The sequence below is a fragment of the Protobothrops mucrosquamatus genome, unplaced genomic scaffold, assembly GCF_001527695.2.
Source record: "Protobothrops mucrosquamatus isolate PMUCROS unplaced genomic scaffold, P.Mucros_1.0 scaffold1461, whole genome shotgun sequence".
Lineage (NCBI taxonomy): Eukaryota > Metazoa > Chordata > Lepidosauria > Squamata > Viperidae > Protobothrops > Protobothrops mucrosquamatus.
Window position 1 is genome coordinate 145,767 of NW_015387639.1, and position 15,042 is coordinate 160,808.

A 15,042-nucleotide genomic window follows, 5' to 3' on the forward strand; every position below is an offset into this window, starting at 1 on the left:
CACTGGTCTTTAAGAAGAGACTAGATAGCTCCAACACTGGTCTTTAAGAAGAGACTAGATAGCCATTTGTCTGGAATGGTATATGGTTCTCCTGCTTGAGCAGGGGGTTGGACTAGAAGACCTCCAAAGTCCCTTCCAACTCTGTTATTCTGTTCTTTTCTTTCCCTTCAACAAAAATGTGAAGCCGTGCCAATCGACAACTATTTAAGCTTGAGAGAAAATTCTCTTTTTTTTTATGCGCACCATTTCAGTTCAGAAAAGCAAATAAACTTGTTTGGATTACATGTGACTCTGACTTTACACACAGTTTCCCTGCCCCAAAGTATAAATGCAGAATGAATTTACTTCCTGGCAAAATTGCAGATAAACTGGGCAGTGGGAACCGGGCTCAAAACATCTCTAGTCTGCAAGAAGAGTGTCTTAGCATCACATAAAAGTGTTTTAAGAAGCATAAAACTAGCTCAAGTCGACTGGAAGAAAATTTAAAAAAATAGGCCTATTCTGTTTAACACAACTGCTCAAAAGGAACATTCAAGTTGCATCGTGGCAGCTAAGACTATGTTACACCATGATCAAAACAGTACTTATACGTGGTTTTCTGCACTCCTCGCTTTCCACAAATCATTATATTGTCCCACACAAATATAGCACGGTACAAGGTCAACATAATCACAATGTGCAGAGTGGAACAAAGGAAAAATCAGACTTGAAGATCAGGTTACTCTCTTAAATAATGTCACAGGGGACAAATGGAAGGAAGGGCAATGTTATGAAATAGGTAGCAGTCCTTTGAGGGTTTAAGTCATCCAAGCCACAGCAGTTTCTTTGTGGGTAATTACAAGCATTTTTTATTCTTATTATCTCACATTAAAAAAAAAAAACAACCTTATGGTGTGAGTTGGTTAAGAGAGTAACTGGTCTGAAGTTGCCACCCTACCTTCTTAAGAGCTTTGTGGTTGAGGAGAGACTCGTGACACCTTAATTACTACGTTATCCTGGCCTTCTAATGGGTCCAGATAGCCATTACCTGGATTGCTTTGTTTTGGGGCAACATGTCAACGTAAGACACTATGAGGTGTTCCAAATTCCTCCTTTGGTGCTCACTAGATTTCCTGTCCTTTGTGACTTAAGGGAAAAAATATTATTTAAATGCTTTATTTAAAAAAATAAAAAAATAAAGAGGAAGTTGGCATTCTGCTAAGTAAAACAGTGGCTTCGTTAATTTATTGCCAGCAATGCCTTTGGGTTCCATAAAGATCCTATTAGTGTGCAGACAACTTCCTGGAAGGAAATGTCACCAGTGGTGAATGGATGCTTTGTAAGATAAAGATGTTGAGATGTTGAGATTCTGGAAAGAGTGCAGAGAAGAGCAACGAAGATGATTAGAGGACTGGCTGAGGAATTCTGGGAGTTGAAGTCCACAAGTCATCAAAGGAACAAGTTTGAAGACCCCCCTGCTCTAGAGACAGAGAATGCAGACAGCATTTTTGTTGTTATTTTGTTTAAAGCTAGATGGAAGCTGCAAACAGTTTGCGACTTAACACTGAGCAACAGAAGTATCTTTGAAATAAAACCCTTCACAAGAATAATAAACAAGGAGTCAATCCTCGGCTTTGCCAAAAAGAAAAAAAAAAGCCAAACAAGAGCTGAGGTTTTTGGTTTATATTCACTGTACATGTCACCTTTTCTCCAAAGTTCAAGGTGAGGTGCCCAGCGCTCCTTCCTCCGTTTTTATTTCTATACTAAAGCATGTAGAATGTAGCCTGTGATGTTAACGATTAGCTCTGGAATAAAAAAAAAGTACTAAATAAAAACAGCTAAAAACTGTTTTTATTTCACAGCTAATTGTTAACAAACAGCCTCGTTCCTCTGCGTGTTCATTTCCAGCTTAAAAAACGAAGTTCCAGATTGCAGCTATAAACATACTAAATTAGAATTACCTATTCTATTCGGCTTTCTTTCGATCCCATTATCAAATCTATCAGAATATAACTCTATCTCTAAGAAGAAGAATGGCTGCCAGATGTTTACCTGGTCCAGATACAGATAACATCAAAGCTAATATGACCGGATAAAGCCGACGCTGTTGTATTCCTTTCTCACTGTTTATTCTTTTATTCTTTAAGATCCCCATGATTGACCTAAAGTCCTAAACCAATTCAAATCCCTAAGAGGTCAGCATTCAAAATAGACATTTTGCAAAATGCTTAAGTAACAGTGATAAAAGCCTGAGATTTGAAGACAAACTACCCCACAACCTGGTTAGATATTATCTCTGAAAGGTAAACACAACAAAGCATCACTCTTAAACCTGAGAATACAATAAGAAAATTTGATTCACTCATCAGGCTCAGCCAAAATATGTTTGGGCTTATTGTGTTGGTCAACTAGCTAGTATGATGTGTAAATTCATGGTTAATTTGTTATATTTATGTGTTCAATTAATTCATGAATGTGTATGTTCGATCTCCAGAAGCTGTGAATGCTCCAACACTGGAAGTTTTTAAGAAAAGATTGGACAACCATTTGTCTGAAATGGTATAGGGTTTCCTGTCTGAGCAGGGGGTTGGACTAGAAGACCTCCAAGGTCCCTTCCAATTCTGTTATTCTATTCTATTCTATTCTATTCTATTCTATTCTACTTTATTCTATTCTACTTTATTCTATTCTATTCTATTCTATTCTATTCTATTCTATTGTCTAGTCTTTACTTGTTCTATTCTATTCTAGTCTTACTTTACTAGTCTAGTCTTACTTTACCTATTCTACTCTACTCTACTCTACGATTCTGTTAAATTTATATGGTGCCCATCTCACTATGGAAGCAACTCTGAGTGGCTCATAACCTGATAACAGAATACAAAAACAATTGAAATAAGTAAGAATTAAACAGCCAGGAATGAAATCACAAGGTCCTGTTATAGAATCCCAAATAACTGTGCCAAAGGAAACACTCAACATCTCCACCCCTGGTCTTTGTTCCCTCGTCCATTTTATGCAATGTCAGCGGCCACTGGGAAACACTCCAACCGATTCAACAAGTGGGAGCACCCCGTGTTCTCCTGAATAAACTATGGTGATGCTTGTCCTTCAACAGAACATTAGTAGTTCAAAAGATCTTGGCAGCTAACGTGTGTCCTTCGCACCCATGACTGGATAATAGCATCTGTCGGTGCTAAGGAGGGTCCTGTTTTTCCATGCAGGAACGTTTAGGAGGTAGAGAGGAAACGGAATGTGAAGAATGGAATTTGAGAATCGGTTGAGAAACACTGCTTTAGAGGGGTGAACCAGGCCTGCACCGCTGCACTGGATCGTAGCTTAAAGTTGCCACGATTGAGAAACGCTCTCCCAATGATACACAGATCAAGGAGTACGACATTGAAACGGGATTTGTTTCTCAACGAGGCAATCTGAGCCACCGAAAGGTGTGCCTCTCAAGGCAGATTTGAAACCAGCCTCCATCCCAACCAATCTCCAGGTCCCATTCAGCCTTTGCAATTTTACTTTGTGTTCTGAAGGTCGGCCAAACAAACACAAGCGCCAGCAATGCCGGCACAAAGAGGCTAAATAAATGGGTCCCTTTGGCGGAACATCAGGACATTTTTAGCCGGCCGGAATGAATCTACAATTCTTCATGGCTTCCCTTTTGCCACCGAAGGCTCAGTACATTTACACAAGAGGTCTTTTCTCCAGCTGACAGAGGTTCTTATTTTTTTCTCTCCCTTTAAAGCTTCCTAAAATGCCAGTTGTGAAAAGAAATCCCTTTCCCATTCCATCTTCACCCAAACCTCACAAACTGTCCCAGTTAAATAGAACCGCAGGTTACGCAAAGCTGGAACCCCCCAAAAAGATCAACATTAGTTTTCCCCTCCATGTAAAATCCTGGCACGTTGACTCTTTTTCCTAGCGGCTGACACAACTCACAAAACCGGCCGCTTAGAAAATCGCTGCCATAGGATAGACAGCAAAGGAGGGGAAGGGAGGGGGGAACTCTTGAATGAAATGCTGTCATAAGAAGATGAAAATGAAAAGAAGCCTTTTATTTTTATATTTTGGGGCTCTGGAAACCTTAACTGCGTCCGTGAAGGTCTTCGGACAGAAGGAAGGAATCGGAGCAGAGAAAGCGTGATCCTGTGGGGGAATCTTTCATTTTCTGGATTTAAACTAAAACAGAGGTACAAGGTGGTCCTCAACTTAACAACGGTCGGTTTAGTGACCGCAGTTACTGGAAACAAAGTGACCGATGATCCTTTTTCACGCTTAACGACCGATGCGGCCTCCCCAATGTCGTGGGATCAAAACTCAGACGCTTGGCAACTGACTCATATTTATGACGGTTGTGGAGTCTCCCGTACCATCCCCTTCTGCGACCTTTCGCAAGGGGGAAGCCAGAATTCACTTAACAACCGAATCACTAATTTAACAACTGCTGTGATTCATTTAACAACTGTGGCAAGGAGGTTTGTCAAAATGCGGGGGGGGGGGGAACTCACTTAACAAATGCCTCACTTAGCCACGGAAATGTTGGGCTCAATTGTGGCCCTAAGTTTGAGGACTACCTGTATTTAGTTTACTCCTGGCCCGCCCTATTTTCTTCGCCTCCAACAGCTACTCAAAAAAAAGTTCTGTCTCCTGATTGAGGACAGCCAATTGGCTTCGCATTTGCTTGCTAAACCCATAGTGTACCTGACGGTAGGAAAAGTGGTTAATTTTGAAGGCAGATTGCCAAAAACAGGAGAGCGTGTGACTCTGGATTTCTGCTCACAACAAAGGGGGGGGGGGTGAGTGGGAGAGAGAGAGAGGCTGAATTGACACCTGTCTATGGAGGACTGTGTGGGTGGCCAGAACTAAGCTTCCTGGGCAATTGTCCAAGTTTGCTTAAACCATGGCTTTGCTTGGTTCCTGGGAATATTCCTCAACAGACAATCCACCAGCTGGATTCAGGAAAAAAGCAAGCCTTTTGAAAAAGGCCACTCAACAATTACAAAACGCAAGAACCCCGTGCCGTTTCTTTGAGTGTTTGGGCACAGAAATATCTTCTGCCCTCGTGGGTAGTTCAAAACGTAACACCTAAAGCCGTTGTGCTAAGCAGAAACTGCATTTGGTTCGGGCCTTCAAAGGCCGATCTTATTGTTGTGGCTTTGATAAGTGATACACATATGCTTTGGCATCTTTCTCCTCCGGAGTGCATAAAAACTATTTCTGTTTTTGCGTCATAGGGAAAAGGCAAAGGGCCCATTAGAAAAATATATATATATTTCGTTTCAACACACACACACACACACAGAGAGAGAGAGAGAGAGAGAGAGAGAGAGAGAGAGAGAGAGAGAGAGAGAGAGAGAGAGAGAGAGAGATAGTTTGCATCCATTAAACAAACAGATTCTGCTGGTTTCACAAAGTCTACCTTTGCACAAAATTTGGAGACAAGTAGTTTAAAGCAAGGAAAGGAGAAGAAAAGTTATAATGGGGTTAGTCAATTCTTAATCTAGGATGTGTTAACTGCATCGATGGATTCATTGGTTTCCTTGCCAGGATCAACTGATCTCCTATCTCTCAGGCCAGCAACCCATCTCATGGCCTTGAAGACCACCCATGCTAGAAGTATTTGCAAGGATTTCTCCAGTAACAAGGTCTCTCTTCTAGGCAAATGGCAGAAACTCCCACTGTTTTTTGCATGTACCACCTCCAGACAATAATCTACAGCAGCTGCAGATCAAAAGATGTAGGAAAACTGTAGGTCCAGCCACTAGTTTGGCTGTCAGTCAAGCCACCGTGAGCAACCTATGCTGCATGGCTGCAATAAAACCAGAAGTATATTAAGATTCATGAGAAAACAAGGGTGAAATAATGTTTTAATTATCCCTGCAACAGCCAGCCCTGCAAATGAGTATTAGCTGAGACACATGATTTTAACAACATTAAATTACCTCCTTCAGATAACCTTGATTATCCATGCATCAGTGGGGCAATGTGATTAAATAGCAATGGGTATGACTTGCTAAAAATGGACAATGACCCTAGACAACAGAGGCCCAGCACTGGTGCCTTGTAAATTAATATTTTACAAAACTAACCTATTTTTTTTTTAAAAAATCCGAGTCTTCAGTAATAGTTCTCGAAAGGAACACGTAAAATATGCATATGCCCTTGGCAGTAATAATTTCAAAAACAAAGAAAAATCTGCACACTCAATGGATGAAAGATGACCTGCCTTGATCACATTGGTCGTTAAATAAGACAATGTTCAAGTCCTATTAATCTTACTATAAGAAGTGTGGAGAAGAAAAATAGATGGCTCTCTCATTGAAAGCCACTGTTAATTAGCATTAAGGAACACAGATTAGCTTCAAATATTACAATGTCCAAAACGTGGAAACAGATTTTGTGGTAATCCTAAAGAACTAGCAAACTTAACCGGAATAATACAGTTGGAAGGGACCTTGAAGGACTTCTAGTCCAGCCCACTGCTTAAGTAAGAGACCCTATACCATTTCAGACAAATGACTGTCCAATCTCTTCTTAAAAACCTCCAGTGATGGAGCACCCACAACTTCTGGAGGCAAGCCGTTCCACTGGTTAATTGTTCTCACAGTTAGGAAGTTTCTCCTTAATTCCAGGTTGCTTCTCTCCATGATTAGTGTCCATCCACTGCTTCTTGTCCTGCCTTTGGAAAATAGGCTGACCCTCTCTTCTTTGTGGCAGCCCCTTAGATATTGGAAGAGTGCTATCATGTCACCCCTAGTCCTTCTTTTCACTAGACTAGACATACCCAATTCCTGCAACTGTTCTCTGTTGGGATTGGGTTAATGTAGCTAGCTCATTACTATAACACTGCCATGTCTACTGTCCTCTTTTAGTTACATTTTCCCAAGATATTGCTGATCTTAAACCATAGCAAAGTCTATTCAAAATAACACATCGATATTTTACAATAAGTACAGTTTTAAAGATATAACAAAAAAGAATTCTGCGGAGTGACCAGCATGTAACTTATCAGTTAAAAAAACAACGAATAAATGGAAGCAGACCTGACCAAGCATTTGAGTCTGATAACAACTGATAACAAGTTCAGTCCTGACTCTTTTTAAATTTGCTACAGCCTTGATATTTTTTTCAACAAACGTTTACAAATTGCAAAGCGCAAGGTCTCCTCCGATGCAACATTTTCAGCAGCAATTTCCCAAGGTTTCAGATTACGTGCAGAAGCCAAGGTTTAACCTGGGATTGCTGAGTATGTGGAGCAGAGGTTTAATCAGCCTTTTATTTTTGGTTGACAAAGATGAGGAGAGACTAAAATCCCTTCTTTAAAAAGTGAGGCCAAGAGGCCATGAAGCATACTAGGATGTTAGTTACTTCATAAAGCCCCAGTCTATACAAGCTAAACCAGGTGACCGGCCACGGTAAAACCCTTCAGACATCTCAGCCGTTTAATGAGCTGTTCTGAAATTTACGAGGAAGGCTGTGGTTTGTGCAGTTACTCAGAAGGTTAAGAGGCCTTCAGACCAGACCAATTAGATCTTCTATCCTCATGGGATCAGGGGTGAGAAAAGGAAGTTGAAAATACATTAAGCTGCCCTACGCAACAGCCAAGAATGCAACAAGCTACTACTCCAAAGCCTGGCCATTCCAACCAGATTGTCCATCCAGATCTTTGTGGGTCAGTTTCTAAGTCATGCCCGACTTTTCACGACCCCGTGGACCCCAGCATGCCGGGGCGGGGGCTGTCTTCCACGATCTCCCTGAGTCTGCCCAAATTCATGCTCATTGTGTTGACGACCCTATCCAACCATCTCATCCTCTGCCGTCCCCTTCTCCTTTTGCCTTCAGTCTTTCCTAACATCCTCGGGGGTCTTTCGTTTAATGACCTTTCAGAGTTACAACGGCACTGAAAATAAGGGATTTAGGGCCGTTTTTCACACTTGTGACCAGTGCAGAGTCAAAATTTGGATGCTTGGCAACTGGCTCATATTCATGACGGTGGCAGTGCCCAGGGCTCACGTGATCCCCGGTTGCGATCTTCTGGCAAGCCAAGTCAATGGAGAAGCCATATTCATTTTAAAAAACCGTGTTATTAACAACCGCAGTGATATACTTAAGCAACTGTGACAAGGGAGGTCGTAAAATGGGGCAAAACTCACTTAACAACCCTCTTGCTTAGCGATGGACATTTTGGGCTGACCTGTGGTCATCGGTTGAGGGTCGCCTGCATCGAATGTCACATGTTATGCAAAGTGGGCAATCTTGTCAGCCACGGATCACGCTTGACCTTATGTAGGGGGACACGTGGCCTAAGAGGTGGGTGGAATTACAGTCCTCTAAGTATCTTTATTGCTAGGTAATCGTTTTAGGGAAGAAAAGTCAGCAAGGCCATGCCAGGTGGATAGGAAAGGGAACTATAAACACAATTAATAAAATATCTGTCAAATCAAAATGCCAGTGGGGCTGAGCACCAATTTGAGTGGCTCAAATTGGAAAAGGGAAGCACGAAAGGAAGCTGATATGCGGTAGAGAGGGTCCTTGGGAGACAGAAATGGCGGGAAGCGTTTTGCTTTCTCACAAACGAAGAGTGCAGAGGTATTTGTGAGAGCCCAAATATGCCCATCAGACCCTCCAAATACTGCAAATTCCTAATGCACCCAGGGTAAAAGTGAGGGATGAGAAATCACCTTTGGGTAGATTTACAGCTATCCAGGGACAGACATTAATTTAAAAAATAAAAATAAACCTACAGTATAAATCTCTCTTCTGCTAGCCTGGTTTTTATTAGTGTAACAAAATATAAGACTTCATAGCTTTAATATCGTCTGCTTTTTTGTGTATTCTCAGTTTGGGCTTTGATTTGTTATTTTCACTTAATATACATCCCAGGAGGCAACTCTGCACTCACAAAAGCAAGCTAATTGTTTTGGGACTCGGGGAGAGAGCTCAAAGATTCCTCATTCGAGAGTAAATCTCCCTCTTATTTGGGGATCTTATCTTTCAACTCTGAAATATTTCCTTCTGCTGCACAGATGCGCGTCAAACATTCTCTCGCCCTTCGTGGAACAAGCTGTCTTCCTTGGGGTCTGAAAGATCACATCCTAAGGGGCATCTGGATGCAGAGAGAAAAGGCTGGGGCAAGAAATTAGCAGGGCAGGGCAGAAGCCAAGTACAGATGGTCCTCGACGTACGACTGTAATTGAGTGTTGCCCCATTTTACGGCCTTTCTTGCCACCGTTGTTAAGTCAATCGCTGCAGTTGTTAAGTTACTAATGCTGTAGTAAAGAAAGTAGAGGCCCAGATTCTCCACCACCACAAACATAAAGTCTTCCTGATGGCCTTGGACCAGCCTCTCTCCCTTGGCCTCATCAAGAGGGGAATATTCTGCACGCTGCCTTGAACATCCAAACAGAGGCAAAAAGATGAACTGAACAAATAACTTTTTTTTTTAATGTCCTTCAAACTATTCAGTTAGAAAACTGCCACAGAACAAAAAAAGCTTTGAGCCTTTTGGGATACCGTTAATTAATATCTACTCTGAGCGGCCGAGATAAAGCAGAAAGAGACTTGTTTGGTTCAAGAAATCAGAGGCCAACCATTTTTCTATTTCTACAACCCAACTAAGTTTGGGCAACGCCTGTTTGAAAAAAGGTTTAAAAGTTAACTTTTTTTTTTAAGAAACTCCAGAGAATTGTGTTAAAAAGATATAATGCAGGTAGTCCGTGACTTGCAACAGTTCATTTAATGACCCCGTTGAAAGTTACGACGACATTGAAAAAAATGACTTATGACCGTTTTTTTTTCACACTTACGATCGTTGCAGCCTCCCCGTGGTCATGTGATCAAAACTCAGATGCTTGGCAACTGACTCGTATTTATGACGGTTGCAGTGTCCCAGGTCATGGGATCCCCTTTTGTGACCTTCTTACAAGCAAAGTCAATGGGGAAGCTAGATTAACAATTACGTTAGTAACTTAATAACTGCAGCGATTTACTTAATAGCTGCGGCACAAAAGGTCGTAAAATGGGGCAAAATTCACTTAACTAATCTTTCACTGAGCAAAAAATAAATAAAAATGGGCTCAATTGCAGTCGTAAGTAGAGGACTTGCCTGTATAGGAAAGACTTGGTTCTTGGACCTAACTGGGGCTTCCCTTGAGCAATTTCCAAGCTCAATTGAGAAATAAATCCATGTGGAACATGATGTCACATGAACCCAGCACATAAGCAAATTCAAAGCTTTGGTATTTTCCGTTTAATTTCACCTGTTAGATAAGGATCTTCTCTACTTTACATATATGTACAACACACCTAGAAACTGGGCGGGGGGGAAGAACTGGCACTTTCATCGCTGGCCCTGCCAAAGAGGCAAGTGGATTCCCATTTGGAAATGCAGCTTGCCTCTTCCAAAGTGAAAAAGGGGAACCTTGTAGGATGAAGGATGTCCCCCCCCAAATTTAATCAGGATTGCAGGACCCCATTTTCCAGCTGCAATCACAGGTCCTCAAACAGGTCTCCGTTGTTTGTTTTGGTTGCTCTGCTTAAAGTTTCTAACTACAAGGTTGCGTACGCAAGGTTTTTCTTGTTAAGATCAACTTTTCGAAAACAAACAGGAAAATACCAAAGGAGCCAGTAACAATTTAACAGTTCAGCAGCCTCTAAGATAATCTTCAAAACAAACTAAGGCATGTTCGAAAGAAGTTTAATGTTATGATTAGGTCTTAAATGTTACACAAAACACAGGATTACATCAACCAGCAAGAGGCAACTTGCTCTGTATAAGCTCATTATTCAAATCCAGGATTCTTGTTTACAAGAGCACTGGAGTCCTGTAAAATCCAACTGGCAGCCAGGTTATATATGGCAAAAAATAGTTTCACAAAACAGATGAATTTTAAAAAATCATTTCTTAACCTGTGGGAGTTTCTTCTTCCCTCCTGCTTCCTTATTTCATGATCAGGCCCAAAATGCATCTATGATACAGCCCTATCATATTGCAATGTATTTGCTACTGATAATTTAATTACAAAAAAGGTTTGAGAAAGAGAGAGAGCACAAGAGAGAGAGAGAGAGAATGAAAAAGTATTTATGGATGATAGATAGATAGATAGATAGATAGATAGATAGATAGATAGATAGATAGATAGATAGATAGATAGATAGATAGATGGATGGATGGATGGATGGATGGATGGATGGATGGATGGATGGATGGATGGATGAATGGATGGATGGATGATAAAGATGGATGGATGGATGATAAAGATGGATGGATGGATGGACTGACAGGCAAGGCAGGGCAGGCAGATAGCAGACAGTATGGTATATTAGATTTAGATAACCTTTATTGTCATTTTTTTTCCCCTGTGGGCACAATGGCACACATTAAAAATGAAATTTAGTTGCTCCCTCTCAAAGTGTACACATACATAACTCATATTTAAAACATACTATACACAGCAAAGGTCTAACTTTACTAGGGTCCAAGTTCTAGTCCCCTCTCAACCTCCCTAGATGACTTTGAGCTAGTCCCTCTTAACACAAGACACAGAATGATCCAATAGTGATGACGTTAAGACTAGGAACAGAGAGACCTAAGTTCTAATCCTCTTAGAAGTTTGTTAGGTAACTAAGCCAAAACCCGGTGTGTAGTGGTGAAGATGCCAGACCGGAAGACCGAGGTTCTATTCCTTAAGTTCAGAAGCTGGCTGGAGGGAAAACTGGGTCCAGCACTCTCAACCATAGACAAACATCAGCTAACCACTCACTCCCGTGTTGCACCAATCTGTAAGTTACAATCAATCATGTTCAATGCCCCCAAAATGTATGCATTATTTTTCAATATGCATATTTGCAGCATTTCACTTCTAGTCTTTCAGTACGATCTGACCCAAATATTTTGAGGGACCACGTCAATTAGTTCTCTGCCATGCTACCCACCTTCTAGAGCAGGGTTGTTCAACCTCGGCAACTTTTAAGACCTGTGGACTTCTAACTCCCAGAATGGCTGGGGAATCCTGGGAATTGAAGTCCACTAGTTTTAAAGTTGCCACGGTTGGACACCCCGGCTCTAGAGCAATGCTATTCTTCTCTCCGTATTCATACAGGCCTGATCCTACCGTTTCCTGTTCCTAAGGACTAGGAACAGGGCATTAAATGAAGCCACCACTGGACCTGCCTCCACTGTTGTAATTATATTCCCCCTACCCCCACGATCAGCACAGGACTGCATATGTTCTTCCACACTGTTTATATTGTTGCTTTAATCCTCATAAGCCACCCAGAGACTTACCCAAATGGGTGGCTGGAGAGACTCAACTTGAGAACACAATATGACCTGCAATTATGCATTAGGTAGGGATGATTTTAAGAAAATTTTAATTGACACACAGCTTCGAATATTTGGCTTTTAATTTGGTTTTATGGGGGTTTTTTGTTCTTTGATGTATTTTGTTTGTCTGTTTTAATATGCTGTGCACCGCCCTGAGTCCTACGGGAGAAGGGCGGTATATAAATTAACTTATTAAATTATTAAATTAATTAAATTATGCACCAATGCATCATGGCCTGTTTTTTCTCTTTTACACACACACACACACACACACACACACACACACACCCCCCAAACACATGGCTCATTTCTCCCTGTGAGGTCAATTTTTTTTTTCCTGAGGAGTCAATAAGAAATCTCTCAAGAGTGAAATTTCTCAGAAACTTGTGGTAGCCAAAAGATAACAAAAGGTTAAACACATACAAGTTCTTGGAAATCACAACAAAAAAAATTAGGCAACTTGTTATGCTTTGCTCTCCCTAACTCAAGGACATTTCTAGAGAGGTTTTTGGTTTTTTTTTAACAGTCCCTTCAATAATTTACAATACTTCTCTATGCTTTCTTCCTGAATGTCATTTTAGTTCTCCTTTTCTTAAGAACTATAACCTTCCAGATCACCTCTCTTTTCTACGTTACATAAAAATTCGTCACACGTTTTTATGGCCCAAGTATTTATATTTCTGAAACTCATTCCTTTCTGGGCAGTTGAAAGTTGACATTTTTTGGTACATGTTCCAATCTTGACATATTCAAAATCTTAGATAATCTTTCCCCTTTTCCCAAGTTTGTTTGGTTTTTTTTTTAAAAAAAGAGACATTTTCTTTTCAAGGACTTCTTCCCAGCTTTTGTCAAAAGCTTGTAATTGCAAACATTGTAGATGGCAAGCGCATCCCATTGTTTCGGTAAGGGAAAGCCCAATTATTTGCAAGATCCATAGATGCAGGACTGATTCACACATGCTAATGCCTCAGATGATTTAGATATGGTTTTGGATAACACCGGACACACCCACATTGCAAGAGCTCCTATGCACAATCCAGCTGTGTCTCTCCAGTAAGTACTTCCAATGCTCAGTCATTTCTAGGGTGCCACAACAGCTCCTATTCTTAAATCTTCGGCCAACTGGTACCACCTCATCACCCAAATATTTGCAATTTACTTCCACAGTTGCTGGGAAACAATGAAAAGGGTTAAGACAGCCCCTTAATCCAAATACTCCAGGGTTGGCTGCATAGCCTTAATCGGCTTAGTGAATTAATATATTTTCTAGCCTTGCACAACACACCACCTCAGAAATTAACCAAACGATCCGGCTTCACACAACTTGCTTTGCTACAAAAAACAAAAAACAAAAAAAACCAATGTGGTTGTGTGAACCAACCACATTAGGGAAACACCAGATTTCCCAGAAAATCTGCAAAAGTTCTGGACAATTATCCATCCTGTCCTTGTAGAAAAAAACCCCATGCGCTGAAATAAACTTCTCTCCACCATCTCACTTCTAGGAAGATGAAGAGATCCTTCTCGAGCCCCCAATGTGGTCACCTCCAAAGTGGTCACCCCCGTAATGCTCCCAAAGGAAGTCCTCCAACCTCAAGTGCCTACAAAACCCATTGTCCCCATCCTGGATTCAATCTTCTCGTCCTGATGTGTCCTCAATCACCCTGAAGTCTCTACGGAGAAGACCTTTCCCCAGCAAGGTCTCTAGGTCCTACCAGTGGGACCCTGGGATCCTTCCCAAGGTGGGGGTGAAAGCTAAATGGGTGGGGGGATCAATAGGAATGGAAGCTGGGAGCACAAGAACCAAGCAAGCTGGAGGACCTTGGGTGCATGGGCAATGGAGTCCTACCTCTCTAGAGGGGGAACAGGAGCCAGGACCCATCAGAAGGGCAGGGGGTGGCTTATGAGCAATGTAATACCAAGTGGGGTAGGGGGAGGAGAGAGGATCTGAGCCCCCCCCAACACCTGGAAACCCCCCAGGGGAGTGCTGGGGATTACTGGAAGCAAGGAACAACAAAACTGGAGGCCCTTGGGTGCATGGGCAATGTAGTCCTACCTCTCTAGAGGGTGACAGGAGCCAGGAGCCATCTGAGGGGCAGGGGGTGGCTTATGAGCCATGTAATACCAAGTGGGGTGGGGAAGGAGAGAGGATCTGCCCCCCAACTGGAAACCCCTCAGGGGAGCGCTGGGGATGATGGGACAGATCTAGGGGCCTTCAGGGAAGACCCTCCCCCGTGTCCTGCGACCTGATGATGATGGGCGAGGTAGTCCTTCCTCTCTAGAGGGGGATAGGAGCCCAGGACCCATCCGAAGGGCAGGGGGTGCCTTATGAGCCATGTAATACCAAGTGTGGGGGGGAAGGGAGGAAGGACAGACCATCTGGGGGCCCCCCAGCAATCAAAAGCCCCCCAGGGGAGCGCTGGGGATGATGGGACAGATCCAGGAGGCCTTCAGGGAAGCCCCCCCCATGCCCTGCGAGCTGAGGAGAATGGGCGATGTAGTCCCGGGTGTCCGAGGGCCGTGGGGGCCGCCGGAATCCTCCCTCCCTCGCCCGTACCTGGCCGCAGCGGCTCGGTGATGCTGAGCACGAGGAGGAAGAGGAGGAGGAAGGTGCCGCTGTCCGCCTTGGGCACCATTTATCCTCCGTTCATCCTCCGCCAGCGCAGCCACATCAACCCCGCGGGGCGGGGGAAGACAAGGGGGAGGGCCGCCGCCGCCGCCACGCCGCCTCC

The 15,042-nt window shown here is 42.6% G+C and overlaps 1 protein-coding gene across 1 annotated transcript in view; it reads right to left on the reverse strand.

Annotated features, from left to right (window-relative positions):
* Positions 1–14,946, reverse strand: part of DGCR2 (DiGeorge syndrome critical region gene 2) — a 31,910-nt gene extending 16,964 nt beyond the window's left edge. Inside the window, exon 1 of the mRNA XM_029285273.1 lies at positions 14,868–14,946. Coding sequence (XP_029141106.1) covers positions 14,868–14,946 — 79 coding nt within the window. The remainder of the gene's footprint in view (positions 1–14,867) is intronic.
* Between the last annotated feature and the right edge of the window lie 96 nt (positions 14,947–15,042).